This window comes from Meles meles, chromosome 11, assembly GCF_922984935.1.
Source record: "Meles meles chromosome 11, mMelMel3.1 paternal haplotype, whole genome shotgun sequence".
Lineage (NCBI taxonomy): Eukaryota > Metazoa > Chordata > Mammalia > Carnivora > Mustelidae > Meles > Meles meles.
In genome coordinates this window covers 20896899-20919970 of record NC_060076.1, presented here as the reverse complement: position 1 = coordinate 20919970, position 23072 = coordinate 20896899, and the positions used below count along the sequence as shown (strand labels likewise).

The window sequence follows — 23072 nt, the reverse complement described above, 5'->3', positions numbered from 1 at the left end:
ACTGTCAGCTTATCACTGTGCGGGATATGCAGGCGGGCTCGGAGACGGAGGCCGTGGTGGGGGCAAGTGCCGCCAGGCCCAGGCCCCTGCTAGTCGGTGGATAAAGTGGCCTTAGCTTCTTTGGAAAGACAAGCATCTCAGTGCCTTGGCCTCATTTCTAATGATCAAGTATACACACTTACCCAAATCTGTCCAGCCAAAATGGACTTTTTATGCTTCATGATGTCCCCAGTGTGCTCTGCCTTTGTGCAGGCCTTTCCTTTGCCTTCACTGTTGCTCTCCTAGCTTTCCGGGCTGAGATCGTCTCTCAGAAGCCAAGTTCAAATGCTTCTTCTATTTTATTTTATTTTTCTTCTTTTTTTAAAAATAAAGTTCTAGTTCAGTAACCTGTACATCCAATGTGGGGCTCGAACTCATGACCCTGAGATCAAGAGTCAGATGCTCCCCCAACTGAGCCAGCCAGGTGCCCCTCAAATGCTTGTTCCATTGTAGGCTCCACTGGTCTATCCAGGCTCATCCTCTCACTGATAAGGGGCAACCAGTGTTATCTACTAGCAGGCTTGTCTTACCTGCTCTAGAGTCTCAGGTTGAAGACAGTTTTCCTCCTCCTCCTCATTCTCTATTTGCTCATTTAAAAAATAACTGTGTCCACTGTGCACACAGAGGTGAACAGCGTTCAGTAAGCACTAGCTGAGCTGGTGTACAAATGGGACTCGTGCCAGCTGGCGGGACGCTGGTTAGTGGTGTGGAGCTCTACCGATGACTTGATGCTCTCTAGGTTGATCTTCTATTTTCGGTGTAACCGTATTTGGCAAAACCCTTGCCTCAGTGGGCCATAAACTCATAGAAAGGCTGTTTCCACTACTAAAGTGAAGGAAAGATCTGAGACAACTTAATGAGACATTTTATAGATTGCTCAGGGGAAACAAAATCTCTCTTTGGAATTACTGAGCCATTTTAGTTTCAATTCCAGAATCATACAAAGCACTGTCATCTGTATTATTATTATTATTATTAAGGGGGGCAGTTGGAGGGAGAGAGAGAATCTCAAGCAGATTCCACGCTGAGTGCAGAGTCTGACGTGGGGTTTGATCTCACAACCCTGAGAGCATGACCTGAGCTGAAACCAAAAGCTGGATGCTTCACCAGCTGAGCCACCCAGGCGCCCCATCATATTATTGAGCAGAGTCTTTCACAACTTTGTTTTGCCGTGACTCAGTAAAAAAAAAAAAAAAATGCCCTTTCCATCATGACCCAGGTCATATATACCCATTCATTCCTTCACTAAGCACGTACTGGTCACCTTCCATATGCCAAATACTAGTCTAAGCAGAATATAGTCGTGAACAAAAAGGAAAGGGGGAAGAAACACAAATCATGGCCTCAAAGACCTTATGTACTGCTACAACAAAGAAAATAAGTAAATGACAAACACACAGAAACAGAAAATTCATGAAACAAAACCGATTACAATATACCATGGAACTCTCATGCTTATTTAAAAAAAAAAAAAATCTGGTCACACTCGATTAAACCATTAGGTTGGCTTCTCATTTCAGTGACAAGCTGAGGCGTGCTCTTTGAGAAATACCGGTCTAGACAATTTATAAAATAGGCTGTGTGCTGCTCCTACTTTACAGGCGAGACAGACTGACATGCCAAGAGAGGTGAAATGAGTTACCCCCATTCCCCTCCAGTTGGGGGGCAGAGACCCCAAAGCTTCCCCTCGGGGCTTCTGACGAGTGCGCTGCCTTTCCCGTTGGCTCTGCCGTCCTCCCAATGGTCTTAATCCCTCCTTCTCTTTGATTGTGAGACCATGACCTTTGCCTGGAGCAGCTCTTCCTGCCCTTCCAGGTGAAACCCTACCAATACTTCCAGGCCCATCTAGACTGGGGAGTGGTCTGGGGGCCTCTTCTGTGGCGTGCTGCACTCTGCCTTCTTTAGTCATTTCTGCTGTCCCACAACTGGCTCCTCTCCACTGTGACCTCCTTCAGAGCAGGTCTCCTCTTTCTCACCTTCCCTCACCCTCCTCCATACTCTGGTGCTTTACAGAGTGTGTACTCACAAACACATATAGAACTGACCTGAATTTGTAAGGGACTCACAGCAGAGGGGCCGGAGGAAGGGCTTCCTAGCCAGGACTCCAGGATTTAACAATATCTATTTAAAAGGCTAAGAGATTAGAAAAGATACCACTGGGAAAAAAGACCTCTTTACCTAGGTCATAAAAGTCACACATTAGGTAGACGTTTCAATAGTATGAAAAGTATACAATCCCAATTGTTTATCTCCTCGGCATCAGTAGACAGATAGAGAACCATGTGTTGCATAGAAGAGACACCGTCAAAATAATTCAAGAAAGTGAGGGCCCCTGTAAAAGGCCCAAGGAAGCACTGGAGGGACCTGAGGCAGGACAGGAGCCAGAGGCCCCTGGGGACCTCCTCAGCCCCAGGGAGTAAGGACACCTTTGCTATAATAGTGACTCTTACAATGGCAGTGGCCGTCACCTCACCCAAATGCAGAAAATTGGTTCAAATTCTCAAGAGAAAGAATCTAAATGGCACAGCCAAGTCTAGAATTCTCCACTCCTGCTTTAATTAGTTTGGGTTAACCTTGGGCTGTGCAGTTGGTGCAAATATCTAAAGAAGGAAGGAAAGAAACTCTATGAAAAGGGAGATGAACTTCAATTAAATATTGACCCAAACTGGAATTTTAAGTTTAAATTTTATCCTACCACCGGAGATGATGGGGACTCAAGGCTAATATGAAGTCAATTACAAGTAGTTATATAAAGGTACTACATCTGTGACATAGTATAAAATATAATTTCAATCCTTTTAAAGGTCATAAAATGTAGATTTTAGCTAATTTTAGCTAAGTTTTAGAACAAAGATCTATGAGTTTATATATCTGTGAGATAGATAGATAGACAGACAGACAGATATAAGGAAAATTGAATTCCTTACCCAGGTTTTTCAGACTTTGTTTTGAATTAGAGATTCTAATTCTCTAGGACTGGGGTAAGGTAGGAGGGACCACATACTTAAATGAGCACTCCAGATTCTGTGTCATATTGAGAAACTTGCTTAACCTAACTCCTTAGAGTAATTAAAAAGGGGCTCAACTTGCATCTGTTATTTTTTTTTTTAAGATTTTATTTATTTATTTGACAGACAAAGATCACAAGTAGGTAGAGAGGCAGAGAGAGAGAGAGAGAGAAAAGCAGGCTCCCCGCTGAGCAGAGAGCCCGATGCGGGGCTTGATCCCAGGACCCTGAGACCATGACCTGGGCTGAAAGCAGAGGCTTTAACCCACTGAGCCACCCAGGCGCCCCACATGTCTTTAATTAGAACAAAAATGGACAATAAAATGTGGGCATACCATACGTGTACTAACACTAAATAATAAGAGGACGTACAAATTTTTAAATCACATTTATCATTGTTTTTAATCGCTTTTAGTCACATAATTTATAGTAGCACTGGTTTATAAAAGATGTTTAAGACTGGCTGGTAACTCACTCTTAGATTTTCTTTGAAAATGGAGAATAAAGGAGTCAGTCATGAGTTAAAGAATATTTAAGAATGACAAGTTGACTATAAACACAAAAGGTACACTGATAGCAATTCTATAAACAGCAAATATGAATTAACTCATTTAAGCCTACTGGTTCACATTTTTAAAAGCACCCTCATTTCTTTAAAGTTAAGTACTATTCATGAAAGTCTACTGCGGACAATGATATATTCAATCCACTTAGTTGGGGGGTGGGCGGTGAATTTATGTGACCATCCAATTCAGAGTCTGATTTGGGTTCAAAAATCAAACTCTGTTCCAAAACAGTCACAAGTAGCATCATCAGTTCCTTAGATAATACAGCTTCCAAAACTCTCATCCTCCTGGTGACCCTCCTTTTCTGCTTCGACATACACATGCCTTTCTTTTAAAGAAGCAAAAAAAGTATAAAAGTTCACCAAAATTCTGAAAGTCACAGTTCGTATAGCACTAAATGATAGTAGCTTTGGCATCTGATCTTACAGTCACTTTTGACTAATCTTTTCTTCATTCTGGGTCAAGGCGTGGTAAGACAGGAAGAATGAGGTTCCCAAAGGCAGAGTCTTGAGTTATGAAGTATCCAGATGAGTGTGCGTGTGCGTGCTAGGAAGAGTTACCAAAAAAAAAAAAAGGCAATTAAACTATTAGAAATCACAATTTTCCAAGCAAGGCATTAAAACTACTTGTCCTTTCTGAGTGTTTAAGACCAAATTTATTTTAAAAATCAGTTCTGCTGCTGCTAATTTTGTTTAAATACACAGGAGATGGACAGTAATAAAGAATTTCTATTAATAAGCTGCACCAGGCACTCATTTATCAGACCACTCTGTCCCCCGTGATTCTCTAAAGTCAATAATGAGTTAAAGACATGAATTACTTTGGTCCTTGGAATGGGGAAAACTTGCAACAAAGATCCCCCAAATTTGCCTTTGATCAACAAAGCAGGAGCCTGAGAAAGAAGGGCAGTTGTTGGAAAGAGCGGAGGGTGGGCAAGGGAGCTGATTACTGGTGACTAAGATCCCAACATTTTGTAGCGAATGTTGAAATGTAAGTAACAGAAGACAACCAGGGACCTCCCTCTGTCACTAGAGAAAGGAAAACTTATTAGGTTGCCTTAAGTGAGATGATCTCTTGTCTCTTCCAATCCTGAAGCTCTAAGGTTTAAAAGCGTAGATAATGAAGGCTTGTTCAAGCTCTCTGGGAATGTCAGTCAAACTATCCAAGATCCAGTAATACTAAAACTGTTTATTCCTATAAAGAACAGTATTCTTTTTTAAACTGATAGATGATCACATTCCTATGGTAAGAGTTAGGCTTTAAGCACTTCCTGAGTAACAGGTATGCTGACCATTAACAAGAAAATCCAAACAACAATAAACCGGTAAGATTATCCAGGGGTGTAACAGCATGACAAATTTGAAAAAAATATGTATGTACTATTAAACTAGCCAGTTCAGCTTTAAGATCATTCCATCCATCCAAATATCCTAAACTCCTGTAGGCAAGCAGCCCTTGCCAGGTACAGCACCAAATCAATCACAACCATGTCAAAACCATAAAAGATACTTTCGTAACTGCTGTATTGGTCCTTCAAATCCTTTGGGCATGACTGATCACCAGAAAACCACTGCAGTTATGTGTGGAACGTTTTTATTGATGTCGCTCCACCGAAATACAAAATAGGAATTGTGCTGGAATTCTCCAATAAGCCAAGAATGTCAGTTACCCTTTGCTCACCTGCAAAGCTGCCTTTTGTTGGGCTGCGATATGCTGCTGCTCGGCATGATCCCGGAAGTCCTTATTAAGAGAGGGTCTCGAGAGTGCGATGCTAAAATGGGAATCTTAGTTATCTGGCTGTTTAAGGTAGAAACTTCCTACTTCTAAATCACATTTTTCATTATATATTCTTTACAGGGATTAAAAAAAAAAAGGCCTTCCAGAATAAGTGTTTTTTTTCTTTCTCCCACTGTTTATATATATATATTTTCCCACTGTTTATATTAATTTATATGAAGAAAGCCTATGTTATTTACTGGAGCTTCAAATTACCTCTATTTTTGGTTATTCTTTGGGATGATCTACGGTCCCCTACTTTCAAACTGCTTTGAGGTATTCCAGTCTATCACAGGTTACGTTTATGATGAAGAGGGAAGCACTCTGAAGCAGAAGGTACAGCATGCGAAAAGCCTGGGGCCAAAGACCTTGGCGTGTCTGAAGAAATGAGCGGCTCAACAAGACTGGAGGTCAGGGTTGAAAAAGGGTAAAGCAGGTTGGCAGAAAATGACACAGGAGAGAAAGGCAGGTGCCAGGGTATCAAAAGGCTTGTGAAATAAATTAAGAAATGTAGACCTTATCCTCACAGTGAAGAGAGGCTTCCAGAGAGTTTAATAGAGAGGAGTGACATGATCACAAGTACCACACGATGACTCCGAAAGACCACTGCTAAGCAGACTGTGCTGGTCACCTCCTCAACAGCTGTTCGTCTCCCTATTTCCTTGCTAATGGAATCCAAACTTCCTCCAGATACTGGTGGTCCCATGCTTCAGGGCTGGCCAGGCTCACCCCTCAGGGAATGAACTCTGACGGGTGTAAGACAGTGCCATTTTCCTTGCTGGTTTCTGGTTTAGGCAAGAGAAAGATACACAATTCTGGGCAACTAGACTTGATGGGCAGTCTGCTGGAAGGCTTCTGAGACTCTTTCAAAAGGAATGTAGGATAGGCATTTTCTGGCTTTGGCCTCTAAAGGTGGCTCAGCGTAACGTGAAGCTGAGACTACGGCAGTTGTATCTGGACCATTAGGGAGCTACTGGCCCACAGAGAAAGGCAGAACGGAAGGCTGGGGAGAGGCCAGAGCACAGCTCACACTGTCAGCCACTGCACAAAGCCAATCTGGAACTCCCAGCTCTTCACGCTCCTGTGAAACATACATCCTCATGTGTACGTCGACTTTCCGGGGTCCTGTTACTTCCAGATTAAAACATACTAACTGACACAACTGATAAATGTATTCAGGAGGACTGAAGATGACGGGAAACTCAGGGAGGAAGCAGCCATCGCCATGGAGTGGCCAGGACCAGGGTGGCATCAGTAGCCGTGAAGAAAAACAGGCAGACCTAAGACATGTTTCAAACTATTCACGTAAGAGAACGGCAACTGCTTGGAGAAGGACACGAAAGGGAATAATAAATGAAGTCCGCACTTCTGACGCTGAGAACTAGTAGATCAGTGCCACTCGCCAAGACAAGAAACCCAAGAACAATAAGTGGTTAGGGAGAGCACAGAAGGGAAGAGGAGTTCAGCCTGGGACACACGAAGTTTGAAATGCCTAAGGGACATCGGGGTGGAGCTACCCAAGAGGCAGTTTGGGAGTTGGGAGAAAAGACTAGACAAAAGTTATCAGCACATAAATAACGGGCTGTGCAAGTGGAGGCACCTGCCCAGGGAAAAGCTGTGCGGAGACAGGAAACTGGCTGTAGGACTGAACTCAGGGGCATGGACGTTCACGAGACAAGGCAGTGGAGACATGTCTGCAGGACACCAAGACCATGTGACACTGAGCCAGTGGAAGCCGAGGAAATGGAGTATTTTAAGAAGGACCAAGTGACCAGGGGTGTCAACGCTAAGATGTCTAATAAGAGAAGGCCCTCGTTCTACCAGATTTAGCTACCATGAGCTTGCAAGTGACTGAGGCGGGCACCTATTCTTAGGAAGGGGGAGAGGGGCTCTCAAGTCAGGAGTCAGTAAGTGAGAAAGTAAAGACGAGGACAGACAGCACTTCCAGGAGGTCTGGCTGAAAAAAAGGGGCAAGGCAAGGGCAGTGGCTAAATGCGATGGAAGAAGGCAGAAACTGAACACAATAAAGATGAAGCCACCTATATTTTCCCTGCTTTGTAGACTGCTTAAAAAGTGGAATGCTGACAACAATTTCAGCAACAAACAAAAACCATACAAACCCTTTTCTTTTTAAAAAAGTACTCAGGAGACCATTAAGTATTCCAGTTAGAAATGAAATAGTTAAGATCTAATCAATTTGTCTAATTTTTTCAAATCTAAGAAACAAGCATAACATGTAAATTGCAATGTTACAGAGACAAACATCTGCCAACCAACTTGAAGTATTTTTGTCCAAGATCTTTTTGATATCACTGAATATAAAAAACACATTATTCTTCAATACCTCGCACCAGGATGATTAGTTGACGATTGGTTTTGCATTAGTAATTTTCTCTTCTCTTTGTCCAGTTCTGCCAAGATTGCAACTCTGTTTTTGTTTTGAAAACCTAAGAAAGGGTAGGGGAGGAGAGAGAGAGATAAAAACATTTTAGAGCTATTTTTATAAACCCAGGCTGTCTAAAAACCCAGCAAGCAAATTCTATTCTCTAACAAGATAATGAACCCACTAGTGAGTAGTTCCCCTAGATGGTTACACCATTTTCCTACTGCTTCCCAGCGACTTTACCAGCATGGAACTGTAGCCACCAAGGTTTTCAGAAGGAAAACAGCAACAGACATGCTCAGATCCAAACAATATTTCTTTTTCTCAATTGCTTTCATCCAGAAATGACACAGTCTTTCAAGGAACAAGTCAAAGAAGTGCAACTGACTACATAGGAATTCTGAGAAAGAAATGGAGCGTAACAGATGGGTCACAAAAATGTGTGTTCTTTATCAAGTACTTAATACTGGGCTTGATTTTGATCTTCAAATTTCATAAGGTCTAGAGCAGAGGGTGCAAAGTCCTGGCCCAGAAGCAGCAACCAACTAGGTTTTAAAATCTGAATTAGGGGCACCTGGGTGGCTCAGCTGGTTAAGTGTCCTCTTGACTAGAGCTCAAGTCATGATCTCAGGGTCTTGAGAATGAGCCCAACATGTTTGGTTCAGTGGGGAGTTTGCTTGAGATTCTCTCCCTCTGGCCCCCCATAGGCTCTCTCTAACATTAATTAACTAAATAAAATCTGAATTAAATGCCAACATGTAAACATTGAGAGAATGTCAACAAAATCCTCAGATTTCTTGCTTCTCTTGAAACATCTCAAGCACCAAAAAGGGATCTGGATACCCCCATGGCAAAAATTAACCAGAACAAAGAAATAATCATCACTATTTTATCACATTAAAAAGACACCGGGCACTCTCTAACTACTATAGTCCTTATGAGATTTGTATATATGCCTGTGGGCATTTGAGTTTGATCCCTAATTTAGAAGAAAGCAAATGGAAAGATAAAAGGCTGGGAAATGAAGCCCAAAGTGAGTTCTGTAAAGTGAAGAATGCTTTCCAAGGGAAAGTAGCACTCTCCCATTTGTATATATGAAGATGTGTGTATATAAAGCAAGTTATACAACTAGGTGTATTTCTAACTATAGGACAAGACTTTTTTCCACTTCTCAGAAGAGGCTAATGTGTTCTTAGAAGATAATTATGTAGTTCCACCTTTGTAGGAATTTAGAGGTACTGTAGGTTTGAAATCTGATAGTGTCTAAATTATGTGATGAGCAAAATACATAACTACACTCAAAAGTACTGATGTGCTGTTTACAGAAATAACCATTTCTCTCAAGATTAATTTATTCGCAAATAATATTTTAGGGTCACTATCAGTAAAAAAATTGTATATATATAGAAATTGTATGTACAAATCATTAAAAAGACTACATGAAGATAATCTGATCAATAACGTTCAGACAAATACAAGCACAACTGAGCTTTTCAATGCGTTGAAGCTTTCCTATTTTTTTTTTTAAATGTTTATCCTCTGTGAAAAGGAACTTTGTAGGGAAAGTACTAGTTGCATGTTTTAGCGCAAGAAAAAAAAAGGAAAAGAAAAGAAAAAACAAATGTGCCTGGAACATCTTGTCAGAAAGCATGGAGGTTTTTTTGTTTTGTTTTGTTTTTTAAATATCCAGGGTAGTGCTGAAAGAACGAAGAAGTCAGGCACCCGGGTGGCTCAGTCGGTTAAGCATCTGCCTTCAGCTCAGGTCCATGATCTCGGGGTCCTGGGATCAAGTCCCATATTGGGCTCCCTGTTTAGTGGGGAGTCTGTTTCTCCCTCTGCCATTCCCCCCATTCATGCCCTCTCTCTATCAATCAATAAATAAAATGCTTAAAAAAAAAAGAATAAAGAAGTGAATCTGAAGTTAGCCAGGCTGTCACAATTGGAACATTAAAAAGAGAATAATAATTATAGCTAAATGGAACAAATTGAGTCAACGATAAGCCATGACTCCATAATAAGATACAAAAGGGAAAGTTAAAAACATAAAAATATAGTTGTAAAGAAGGGTGAAAATAATAATTATTATCATTAATAATTACGTCAGTTGTAATAATTACAATTATTAGGTTAGTGTTAACATAGGGATTTATTTCTCCTATTAAGTGTATGTCTGTTTATAAAGTACAGCTGTATACTTTTTTGTCTGGGTACATGGAGGAAGGGGTAGATACAGGAAACTGGGGCTAAGCCAAACACTTCCAGAAAAAGCAGGTTTGGGACCAAGAACAAGAGAGGTAGATTCAGCACAGGTTCTCACACATGTACGCTCACGCACACACACGCACACACACACCATTTAAAAGGAGCCCCAGTGGTGAGGAGCACCCATGTCACACAAAGACCAAGCAGAGACTGTGAGTTCTAACAGGGTGAGTTAGTGAAATTCCTAAAGAGAGCTAACTGTAAGACCTAATGCTCCTTGACCTCTTGGGAGATGAAATGCATTAAATCTTGGCAGTAAAAGCTACCAGAAAAGGGCAATTCATAATGAAAACAGAACACAGAAGTATTTCATTTAGGGGCCAACTCCAGGTTGCAAGAAACTAAAAATCTATGAGGTAGGCATGAGCTTAAAGAAATCCCATTAACTCAGCAGGTCAAGTTTAATGATAGAAGGGACCCAATGCACACCAGCACACCTTGTAAATCATCTTTAAAGGCATAGCCAAATCTTGTGTTTTGGCTGAGAATCAAACTTATCAAAAAACACTAAATCTTGACTTACCTGAAATTTTGTTTTGTTTTGGTAGTGGTAAGATTACTGTAACCCTAGGAAGGTATAGAAAGATTACTATAATCCTGGGAAAGTACAAAAATAAGAATCTGGGAAGATTATTATAACCCCAGAAGACATAAAAAAACAAGTACAGAAAGAGTAAATTAATTAATTAAGCCTATGGATTAATATTTTTAAATAGATTTAAGTGTACTAATTTTGCAATCATTACCAAGTATTACATAATCATTAATTATAATTCTAATTTAAACTGTTACAGAGAATTTAACAAAATAAGTTTATAATCAATTCTAAATGTTTAAAAAATTTTATTTTAAAAGTTACTTTATTAGATGAGTGTAAGTTTAATATACCATTAATTAAATTATGAGCAGTGATGAGTATTTTTCTCCATGCATGAGATCCCCTTGGACTTTAAAGAACTCACTGAAGTATTTAAACAAGGGGTCACCGGAGTGGGCTAGCCCATAGCCTTGCCTCCCTGGTAAAGATGGGATGACACCTGTCTCTGTATCTCATTTATTGCCCCATACTCCCACCCAGAAACCCAAGTTTTATCCTTATAACCCCTCCTCCTTACTACCCACATCTACCCAATCACCGAGTCATATGAATTTCATGTCCTGAATGTCTCAAAAATAACCTCCCTTCTCAATTCCTTTTTCTCAGTCTAACCACACAAAATTATCTTTTGCATAATATTCCAGACCTTAAATGTATGTCTACAGACAGCTGAGAGCCACAAAAGCTACTTTACAGAGAAAGGGTATGGTCAGGTCTTCTGGGCGTTTATTTTCTGATCTTGTCTAATGCTCCTGAAATCTACGCTTCCCTCTTGATTTTTTAAAAAATACATTATTATTTTACACGTCTGTTTTGCACAAAACGTTTACGTTATAAAAGTATATAAAAGTCTGGGGCGCCTGGGTGGCTCAGTGGGTTAAAGCCTCTGCCTTCGGCTCAGGTCATGATCCCAGGGTCCTGGGACCGAGCCCCGCATCGGGCCCTCTGCTCAGTGGGGAGCCTGCTTCCTCCTCTATCTCTGCCTGTCTCTCTGCCTACCTGTGATCTCTGTCTGTCAAATAAATAAATAAAATCTTAAAAAAAAAAAGTATATAAAAGTCAACAGATAGCACTTAGGAAATAATAATAGCTTTCGAATTTGAAACTTAAGGCACAAACTCGGTAATCTATCTGGTTATACGAAGCATAATGTTCTACAGTAAGATTCTCCCACCTTCAGGGTTTATACAAACGAACTCTAGGACACCAATACATAACATTTAATTTTTTTTATTACACTCACTACACAAGTTTTTTTTTTTAATCTCTCTTGCCATAATTTAACATTTGATTTTTACACATATCATAGCTACACGTAACTTTTACATTCTCAAAGGCATGAGGGTGTTAAAGATATATCTCACATACAGTACTTAATATTCCTTTAGTTAACCTTTTTCCTAATAAGATTATCTTAGAATAAAGCAGCACACTCTAAAATACTTCTACTTTTAGAATTGTAACCCTATCTCCATTCACAATCATATATATTTTCGTTTCTTCATCCATTCATAGAAACATATAACTCCCACACATTTTTTTGTCACTAAAAAGACTCCTGAGGAACTGGCATCACATCAAATTGCATTTAAAACCTAACAGCTCAAAATCACTTTACGTGAATAGCTCTACCACACTTAAATAAGCACTAACTGGAATTCTTTTTATTGGAAAAAAATCTAAAGCTAAAGAATGAAAATTGTTCTAAAATATTATTCAAATCCTTTCCAGTGGTTATCCTACAGGCTATATATTCATCACAACTATATATTAATTCAACGTGTCATACTTAAGATACCAGTTTAGTATTAAAGAAAAGTCACTGTGACACTATTAGTTTAACATGTTTTAAGTTATTTACTGAATCAACATATATTTATTGTGTATTCATCATATACAGGCACTAGATGGGTTCTAAGGATACAATGATGAGCCAAAGCTGGACATCATTCTAGCTCTCCTGGTTCTCAAACAGTCCAATGAGGATAGAGATTATCAAATAGTTACAGCAATGAATGTATACTTAGAATCTAAGATGAGTGGTCTGAAATAAAGAAAGAAAATTCTATAAGCATTTATAACAATCCACTACTGTGGGAATCACCGTTGAATAAATCTGACCTAGTCTGGCAGTAGGGGGAACAGTAAAGGCTTCCAGGGAAAGCCTGGAATGTCTGAACCGAAATCACAAGGACAAATAAATAAGTTTGTTGGGGCAGGGAAATAACACTTTCCCCTATCACAAGAGCACTGTAGCTACAGTGTTGAGAACAGGTTAGACAAGAGGAAACAGGAGACTATGATAGTAGAACAACCTAGAGACGACAAAAGTTGTTACCTGCCAGGGAAATGGAAAGAGAGGAACAGACCCAAGAGCTATTCAGGAAGTTAAATCAACAGGGCTCCAGGACTTGGACAGAGTAAATATGAAGTAAGGAGTGGTGAAGAAGGGGTCGTGGATGGCTCCTAGGTTTTTGGCTCATATAGTTAAATGGTGAATTATTTCTACTTCTCTATTGCTGCTGTAACAAATTACTACAAACTTACTAGTCTCTTAAAACAACACAAATCTATTGTCTTAACAGTTCTACAGTTCAGTGGTCTTGCTCGGCTAAAATCAAGGGCTGCATTTCTTTCTAGAGCTTCTGGTGAAGAATCTGTTTCCTTGCCTTTTCCAGTTTCTAGAAGCTGCCTGAGTTCCTTGGATCGTGGTACCCTTTCTCTGCCTTCAAAACTAGCAACACTGTATCTCTCTGACCATAGCTAGGGACAAAATTTGCTGCTTTTCAGACCTCCTGTGATTAAAATGGGCCCACCTGGATAATCCAGGATAATCTTCCCATCTCAAGGCCTTTAACCTTAGTCACATGTGCAAAGTTTTTTTTGCCAGAGAAGGTACAACACAGTCATGGGGATTATGAGGTAAGCATCTTTGGTGGTGGTGGTGGGGAGGGGATCATTTTGCCTACCACACTCCCCAACAATATATACAATGTGTTCAGTGGTTAAAGCTCAAACCTCATTCAGGGGAGACTGTCTGATGTCTGTCTTAGCAGAATAAAAGCATATAACATTACTAAGTTAATGTGAGTTGAATAGTACCAATAATTAGTCTTTCTGGTATCTTGCTAATGGCAAACACTTCTTGTATCTGGAGAGACTGAAAAATTATTCAACTTGGGGCCCCAGGGTGGCTCAGTGGGTTAAGCCTCTGCCTTCGGCTCAGGTCATGATCTCAGGGTCCTGGGACTAAGCGCCATGTCGGGCTCCCTGCTCAGCGGGGAGTCTGCTTCTCCCTCTGCCCCTCTTCTCATGCTCTCTCAAATAAATAAATAAATAAATAAAATCTTGAAAAAAAATTATTTAACTCTTAGCTACTTTCTGGAATTTACTGAAAATACATATCAAAGGAAAGGAATGAACCCTAATGTCTGGTCAGGTGACCTCCCGGTTTTCAAGTCCTCTCAGTCCTCAAGGACTTAGTCCTTGTGTAAGCTGCTGCCACTTTCTCTATCCAATTAAGGTTTCCCTTCTGCAGGACTGGCTAAATAAGATGAGTCATCTTCTGCTCAAACTGACCTTTCCTCATCACTCATTTTTCTTTTCCTCTTACAGACAAAAACTCCCAGGTCCATTTCATTGCAAGAATTTTCTGCTTAATAACAGATGCAGAAGAAATACAAAGATTTAGAGGTCTTTTGCCTCTATTCTGGAGCTCCCAATTTTTCTCTTAGATGCTATAATTAGAATGTTCTTTTTTTTTTTTTTTTACCCCCCTTTTTTTTTAAGTTTATATATTTATTTGACAGAGAGAGAGACAGCAAGAGAGGAACACAAGCAGGGGGAGTAGGCTAGGGAGGCGCAGGCAGAGCAGGGAGCCCGATACAGGGGTCGATCCCAGGACCCTGGGATCATGACCTGAGCCGAAGGCAGATGGTTAATGACTGAGCCACCCTGGCGCCCCATAATTACAATGTTCTAATCCCTCAGCTAAAGTGCAGTATGAAAAAACAATGAACAGGGTACTGGGGAAGAGAATCAATCTGACTTCTCATATCAGTACTACCAGTTACTACTTCATATCGGGAAATTATCTCACAAGTCAGGACCAGTGGAGACAACAGTAATAACTTCGAAGGGTGGTTACATGAGGTACAGAAAATCAAAGTAAAATATCTAGCATACAGCGTGCTGTGTGGTAAGTGCTTAATAAATACTAGCTATCACTATCACTGTTAGTTAGTTAACATCACTAGACTCTTCTCAGGCCCATTGTGCCAACTCACTTTCAGTGAATAGTTTTTCATAACAAATACAGCTGATGAGCATGCAGCTTTCTAGGGTTACACTGACATGACAGGCCTCCCAGGCCAGTCTCCGTGGGCCCGGGGATCTCAAGCTCTCTCCCAACGATACACAAGATCTGAAGATGCTTCACAACATACTCTGCCTCAACTCAGTTTCATTCCTAATTCAGTCTGGGGCCTACAGATCATTCCCAGCACACCAGAAAAATACTGCACTCTGCCTCTACAGCTAAAAATGAAACAAGGACATCTAGCTTTAAAAATCTACTGCAAATTGCATCATCTTTGCAATCTTTAAAAAAAGTACAAATACAAGAATTTTAAATTACTTTTACGCATCAGCATACATTTTAATTTACATTTAATATACATCTTAATTGAGAGGTAGCATACCTTGCTTTTCTTTTGCACCATAGATGGCCTAGGGTAAGACTTAGTATTTGGGCCTGAGGCCAAGCAAGATACCTCCAAGATTATGCCACCCCACTCCTACACAGTACCCTGAAATCACACCTAAGAGCATCCAGAATGGCCCAAGTCAAAAGTTCCTACCACCTGATCTGCAGGACTTAGAGTTATTCCTGCAAACATTTTAAGATCACTAGAAAATAAAAGAATCAAAGAAAATAATTCACATTTCTTACTCAGTATTTCACTAGGTTTCTGTGTCTGAAATCAGGTGCCACCACACGATCATAGGACCCTGATATTTACAAATAATGAAAGATTCTTTACATAGTACGTTAGCCAAATTCCAGTTTGAGAATCTGCCTCTACATATTAAAATTCTCAAAATGTTACTTCTCAATCAGGTAGTTATTAAGAACCAACCAAATGTTCCATACTACAATGGATGGTAAGGAGGAGACTTCAGTGACTGTGCCAAGAGCTTCTGAAATTTAGCAGTCCTGATTGCTACCTAGATCTGCTAGTGGGGCTCAGTGAACACAAAGGGATTCTGTCTCCTACACCAGGGAACTTAACAAATTGCAATGTACAGATGAGGATTTCTTTTTTAAGTCATGGTTCTTTCAGCTATCGTAAGATAATTACGGCACCTGGCATTCAATCTCTGTATTAAGTAGTTCCTATACATATGAAGAGTATAGAAATAATTTAATACAGAAAGCAAAATGCAATAGAGCCAAACAGATTAGAATTTTAATTTTTTTAAAATTTCTCTTTTTAAGAATATTTTATTTATTTATTTGACAGAGAGAGAGTTAACAAGTAGGCAGAGAAGCAGGCAGAGAGAAGGGGAAGCAGGCTCCCTGCTAAGCAGAGAGTCTGATGTGGGGCTCGATCCCAGGATCCTGAGATATTGACCTGAGCTGAAGGCAGAGGCTTAACCCACTGAGCCACTCAGGTGCCCCTAGAATTTTAAATTTTTCACTGGGACTCTATAGAGCATGTTAAGGACTCCCTCTGCTGGTGCCTAATAGCAGCTCAGGACACCAAAAAAAAAAAAAAAAAAAAAAATCACTGACAAAAGAACAACAGAAGCCAAAGGCTAATCTCCATTCGCTTCTATTTAGATTGGAGCATGTTTCACAGCAGTTATATTTATGGACCAATCAAAGACAACCCTAAAAAAGATTGCATTTTATTGCAAATGCTAAAAAAAAAAATAACCAGCAAATTGTAAATCTCAATTATTGTGCTATTAAAACAGATAGATAATTTAAAATTTATTTTCATCTGGACGGCATTGTGTGATTTTTAGCAGCATATTTTCACTCTAAAATAGACGTCTCTTTGTTTTCATTTTGGTTCAAATTAAATTATTTTTCATCTGGTAACTTCACAAAAAGAACGGATCAAAGATCAGAAGCGAATGTTGACCTGTGATTAATCCACAGAGCACACAAATCACACAGAGTTATCTGAAAGAACAGAACGGTATTAGCTAGTTACAACGATCACCACAGCTAGCTTTTCACAATATTATACTTCTATAAAGCTCATGAACCTTTAGTGTGCCCTAAATGCAACTAATATACTAAAATAGATTTACATATAATGAAACAGCGGACTTCCAACTTCCAGTAGTAGCAGAGTAGTTTGGTTAGACAAACCCTGCCACAGTATAATTATAAATTTTGGACAAAAGATGAAAAATTCATCTTATGAATTAAGATAACTAGAAAACAGTAAAGACTAGATAACTAGAAGATAACTAGGTAAGATAACTAGAAAGCAGTAGAGACTGTCCAAAATCAGGTAGAAACCGCCAACTCCTGAGTTTGGGAATTTGCAACCTTTTGTTTGATCCACAAACAGTTCGGATAGCCTCACCTTACTGGCTCTGAGTTGTCAGAGGACAGTTCAGAGCTGGCAGAAAATGAGGGGAGAAACCCAAAAGGGAAAGGCAGAAGGAGTAAAGCCCAAAACGTGCCTATACAACCCACCCAGCATTTCTGTTTCCTGCTAAAACTACACATGGAGACCCCAGGGGGATCCAGCAATAAAGCAGCAACTGGAAGCTGAAAAGACTGAGCAGAGATTTCAGCTAGAGCCCAACACAAGAGTTTGGAATGTGAGTTGAGGCTTGCATTTGCTAGAACAAAAATCACATTTCAGAGCAATATAAAAGAATCCAGAGTTTCTACAATGTATTAGTAATATCCACTATCCAGTAACCAAACACTAAGTATAGCAAGAAAAAGGTGACCCACACTAAAAATAAATAAATAAATAAATAAATAAATAAATAAATAAATAAAATGCAGCCAACAGAAAACAACTCCAAAGGATGCCTGGGTGGCTCAGTGGCTTAAAGCCTCTGCCTCCAGCTCAGGTCATGATCCCAGGGTCCTGGGATCGAGCTGGCATCGGGTTCTCTGCTCAGCGGGGTGCCTGCTTCCTCCTTTCTCTCTCTGCCTGCCTCTCTGCCTACTTGGGATCTGTCAAATAAATAAATAAATAATCCTAAAAAAAAAAAGAAAAGAAAACAACTCCAAGATGATCCAGATGATGCAATTAACAGTGACAAAAGACCTGTATCTAGACTCTTTAAAAAAGGAAAACTTAATGATAAAAATAAACCAATTTTTAAAAAACGAGCAAAAGACTTAAGTAAAAAAAGAAAAAAAGATTTACAATGACCAGTAGGTACAAAAAAAAAAGAGTTCAACATTTGTCATCAGGGAAATGCAAGTTAATACTATAATGAGATGTCACTTTGCCACTGAAATGGCTAAAATTAAGACAACCTATAACACTACATATAGAGCACCCAGAATTTTCACACATTGCCAGAGGGCATGTAAGTTGGTATAGCCAGTCTGGGAAAAAGTCTGGCAGTTTTTCAAAATGTTAACAACATACTCAGCTCTTAATCCAAATATCTACAAAAAGACTTATAAACAAATATTCAAAGCAGCTGTATTCACAATGGCCAACACTCAGACAACCAGAGAATGAATTTTTTAAAAATGGTGGTGAATACATACAGTAGAGAACTACTCCACAAGAAACAATAAACTATCAACACACGGCACAACACGGATGAAACTCAGTTTAGTGAGTTTAGTGAGAAGCTGGACACAAACAAGTACACACTTCATGACTACATTTATATGACGTTTAAGCGAGACAAAATTAAGGTAATAAAATCAGGACAGAGATAAGTAATAAAAAAAATGGGTCAAACGAGTTTAGAGTTGATAGGCAAAGGAAATAGAGGTTTGCTTCAAGTTTTGAAACAGGACCTAACTTACAAAGTGGGATTTAATACTTTCTGGAGATTAAATTTTACTTTATAAAACTTATTTTTTTAATTTAATTTTTTCAGTGTCCCATAAAACTTATTTTTAAATAAAAACGTCTCTAGGATGTTTCTGACCTGATTTGCTTTAGAGAGCTTCTAAACAGAGGTGATGTGTATCAAAGTTTCTAGAGCAAATGACAATAAAAGCATGAATATTGCCTGGTGACACTATAACCTATTTTATTTTATTTTTTAAAAGATGTTATTTATTTATTTCACAGACAGAGATCATAAGTAGGCAAAGAGGCAGGCAGAGAGAGAGAGAGAGGAAAGGAAGCAGTCTCCCTACTGAGCAGAAAGCCCATCGTGGGACTCGATCCCAGGACCCCGGGATCACCACCCAAGGTGAAAGCAGAGGATATAACCCACTGAGCCACCCAGGCGCCGAATATAACCTCTTTAAAAGTGGTTCTGATTTCAAGTAGAAGAGAACACAGATGCCAGAGGAGGACCTCTATTACAATGTGAATAATTATCTTATTATTTTTAAGATTTTATTTATCTGTCAGAGAGTGAGAGTGAGAGAGAGAGAGAGAGAAAGAGAGAGTGTACACATGAGGAGGGGGAGAGGCAGAGAGAGAAGCAGGCTCAGAGGTGAGCAAAGAGCCTGAAGTGGGATTCCATCCCATGACCCCGGGATGATGACCTGAGCTGAAAGCAGATGCTTAACCAACTGAGCCACCTGGGGGGGTGCCTATCTTTTTTATTTATTTATTTATTTTTAAAAGAATTTTACTTATTTATCTGATAGAGAGAGAGTAGAGCAAGAGAGAGAGACAGCACAAGCAGGGGGAAGGGGCAGAAGGAGAGGGAGAAGTAGACTCTCCGTGAGCAGGGAGCCTGATGTGGGGTTCAACCCTAGGACCCCTGCAATCATGACCTGAGTTGAAGGCAGATGCTTAACCATCTGAGTCACTGAAGGGCCCCAGGTGTGAATAATTTTTTAAAAATTTTTATTAACATATAATGTATTATTTGCCCCAGGGGTACAAGTCTGTGAATAGTCAGGCTTACACACTTCGCAGCACTCACCACAGCACATATCCTCCAGTGTGAATAATTTTAACACAAGTTTAAAAAAAGGATTAATAGCTATTAAGAATGTTATATATCTGATACAATGTTGACAATGTTGGACTTACTTCAAACACAGGGTTTTTACTTCGCTATTAATTTTTTATTCTGACTACAGTAACTGCCCTATCCTAACTTTCTATTAAAACACGTTTATTAAACGGGGGGAAAGTTCCTGGTAATAACAAGTTCCAGCATGCATTACCTTGTCCTGAAGGGTTTGCTGCCATATCTTCCTATTTTGTTTCAGCTATGCTCAGTGGCAACTGGTCAGCACTTTGCAGTTCCCTGTAGGAAAATATGTGTACACATATATAAAATGTACCATACTTTAGTAACAAACTAAAAGTTGTCAGGAACAGCTAGGCTCCCTACAATGAAACGTTTTCAGTTTTTTTTATCTCTTCAGAAATATACATCTGAAAAGTGTACAGACTTAAATCACAAATTTAAATTCTGCAAGCCCCTCAAGTATTTAACTGGAACATTAAGGTTCAACGTTTACTCTTGCAGATGTTGATACCAACATTTAGCATTGCTGTCTTTAATATACACCATTACGTTGTATTTACCAAACACTACCAATGTATCAACCAACTGATAGCATCAATACAATCAGTGCTAGACAGAAAAAAAAAAAAATCACTCCTCTATGATGCTTCTTGATTCACTTAAAAAATATATCCAGCAACTACTGTGTATACTGAAAGCTAAAAAGGAAAACGCGCCTAGAATTTATCAAGTTCATACTCTGCACCATACACTGTGTAAGATGCTTGAAATTCTATTTATCACCACTTTATAGATTGGGAGATCCGTGCCCAAAGCCACAAAGCTAGTAAGAATACTTTGGGCTGTTAGTTTCCAAACTTTGTGGGTTTTGTGTTAGGCCTTGGGGAGATAGCAAATGAGCAAGACCCTACCCCTCAAGGAACAGAGTTCCAGCGGGAAAATAGACTCTCATTCAAACAACCCTACTGAAGAGTTTAACAAACGCGCTCTTTAAAAGGCGCAAACAGTGCTCCGGAAGCAGTGAGGAACTGATTCTATTGGCCTGATGAGAAATGCCTTTAGGGGAACCCGGGAAAAGTGTAAGGGCTGGCAAACAGATTTCGGTTTTGAACAAAATATCCTTAGGTGCTCCTGCAGCAGAAGCACAGGGCGAGCCAAGCCGGTTGGAAAAGAGGAAAGAGGGCCATCTAGTGACCGGAAACGTAAAGCAGGGATGTGACAGGACGGCACCTGCTTCTCAAAGAGTCCTTGCAGGAGGGCGTGGAGCGCAGGCTGGGCGGGGGCTGCGGCCGACTGCATCCAGAGAAAGGGAAGTGAGGAAGGTGGGGAGGCGGCTACCCTGTGGCAACAAAGACAGCAGCAGCAGATCAGCGCCGGGACCACATACTTCCCTCCCCCACCGCCGTCAGGCGCTCCTACTTACCAGGGCCAAGAGAGCACCCAGGACCCTCCTCGCCGTCCGATCGCTCTCTCAAAGGGGGCGCGACCACTTAGAGACCTGCAAACAGAGCACAATGTGCGGCTCTACAACCTTCCCGCCCCCGCTGCGCTTCCGCCTCCTGGCTGACGTACACCCGAGGGAGCGGAAGTCCCGCCTCCCGCATGCGTCCAGCGGCAGCTGCCCGCAGCGATCCGTGTTTTAACTGCAGCCCCGTGCCATAGGCCACTTCCTTTCCGAAGAGTGGCAGCCGAAGAGGCTCATGGGAGATGCAGGCTGCGCTGTTGGGGGCGGAGCCCGAGTGGGGCGGGCCCAGGCGGGGCGTGGAGACGCTTGCGGCTGACTAGGCAGGGCAGGGGCGGGGCCGATATGAGCCGGGTCCCTAGCACCGCGAGTTGTCCTTTTTTCAAGGCTGTTATGGCTCAGAGAAAAGTCTCCATCCAGCCCCGCAGGGCCTGAGACGATAGGAATGCACTTCCGCTGGGATGAGGGGAGGGCCAAACTTCCCAGGCTGGGCAGGCTTTTGAGATTCAACAACCGGCAGGCTTTTGAGATTCAACAACCATCTGGGGTTGTGCGCCCACACACATCCTCAAATCCCAGGGATTTTTTTTTTAATAGTTCGTATAATTATACATAAGAAAAGTACAGAACGTGCAGAAATTTTTGCTACTGTGCGATAATGTATTCAAGAAATGGCTGTGTCACATCTCAGAACACGAAGACCCTCCTAGTGGGTTCACTGATGCGTGATTCCCGTGCAATGGATCGATGTGTTTACACAGAAAGGTAACCGTGTACTGATGTGTGTCACCTGTTCTGTGGTCGGTAACCATTGTTACGCACATCTTCTAGAATTTGAACATATGTTCTTAATAATCGGTATTTGCTCAGTGGTAAATGTTTGTAATGCACAATTTTGGTGTGCACGGATCTAGGACTGAAGTCATAACACTACCAAGCATTTATTGAGTGGCTTCTGCACGCTAGGTTCTTGTGCATCACCTCTGGTCCTGTCATTTCCTGATTTATGTATGATTTATATTCACATATTCACCTATGAAGCTCAGAAATGTTGAGTTACTTTAGGTCAAGTGGCAAGCTGAGTTTCAAAGGAGTGAATGTTTGCCAAATGCTAAGGCTCACATTCTTAGATCCCACATGTTGTCTCTACTCTGGGGGAAGGAATTCCTTTGAGACCAGGTCTTGTTGACATCTTTAATACAGATATAAAGTATAATACCTGAGCCTTCTGAGAGTTGGCCAGGGCTGCTTTTCAATTAAGAGGCCTTTCTGAGGGGCGCTTGGTCGACTCAGTTGAAAGAGCACGTGACTCTTGATCTCCAGGTCATGAGTTCGAGTCCCATGTTGGGTGTAGAGATTACTTTTAAAAAATAAAAAATAAAATATTTACAAAAAAGGGGAGGCATTTTTGAATCCTGGGCTGACTGAAAAGACAACTGAGATGTATATGGCTGACAAAACCTTAATGAAATTATTTTGGTTTAAGGTGGTCTGACTAGACAACACAGAAACCAAGGCATAAGAAAGCTCCAATCTAAGTCTGATTTTTTTTTAATTTTTTTATTTAAATTCCAGTTAACATACAGAGTAGTATTAGTTTCAGGTGTAGGATTTAGTGATTCATCACTTACATACAACACGCAGGGCTCATCACGAGTGCCCTCCTTAATGCCTGTCCCCTCTTTGGCCCATCCCCCACTCACCTCCCTCCAGCAGCCCTCAGTTTGTTCTCTATGGTTAAGATCTGTTTCCTGGTTTGCCGCTCTCCCTGCCCCCTCCCATATTCATCTGTTTCTTAAATTTCACATATGCGTGAA

The 23072-nt window shown here is 40.6% G+C and overlaps 1 protein-coding gene across 4 annotated transcripts; it reads right to left on the bottom strand.

Annotated features, from left to right (window-relative positions):
- Positions 1-3429: 3429 nt before the first annotated feature.
- On the bottom strand, positions 3430-21366 carry LOC123953498 (INTS3 and NABP interacting protein). 4 transcript variants are annotated; one of them, XM_046023810.1, is made up of 7 exons: positions 21217-21366; positions 21024-21132; positions 19987-20069; positions 10557-10600; positions 7733-7835; positions 5293-5383; positions 3430-4158 (listed from the first exon to the last, which is right to left on the bottom strand). In XM_046023810.1, the coding sequence occupies exons 5-7, from the start codon at positions 7768-7770 to the stop codon at positions 4063-4065; spliced, it is 225 nt and encodes a 74-aa protein (XP_045879766.1). In that variant the 5' UTR covers positions 7771-7835; positions 10557-10600; positions 19987-20069; positions 21024-21132; positions 21217-21366; the 3' UTR covers positions 3430-4062. The 4 variants fall into 4 exon arrangements, with proteins under 4 accessions (XP_045879766.1, XP_045879764.1, XP_045879767.1 ...); XM_046023808.1 differs by lacking the exon at positions 10557-10600; XM_046023811.1 differs by lacking the exon at positions 21024-21132 and having other exon boundaries at positions 21217-21360.
- Positions 21367-23072: the final 1706 nt, after the last annotated feature.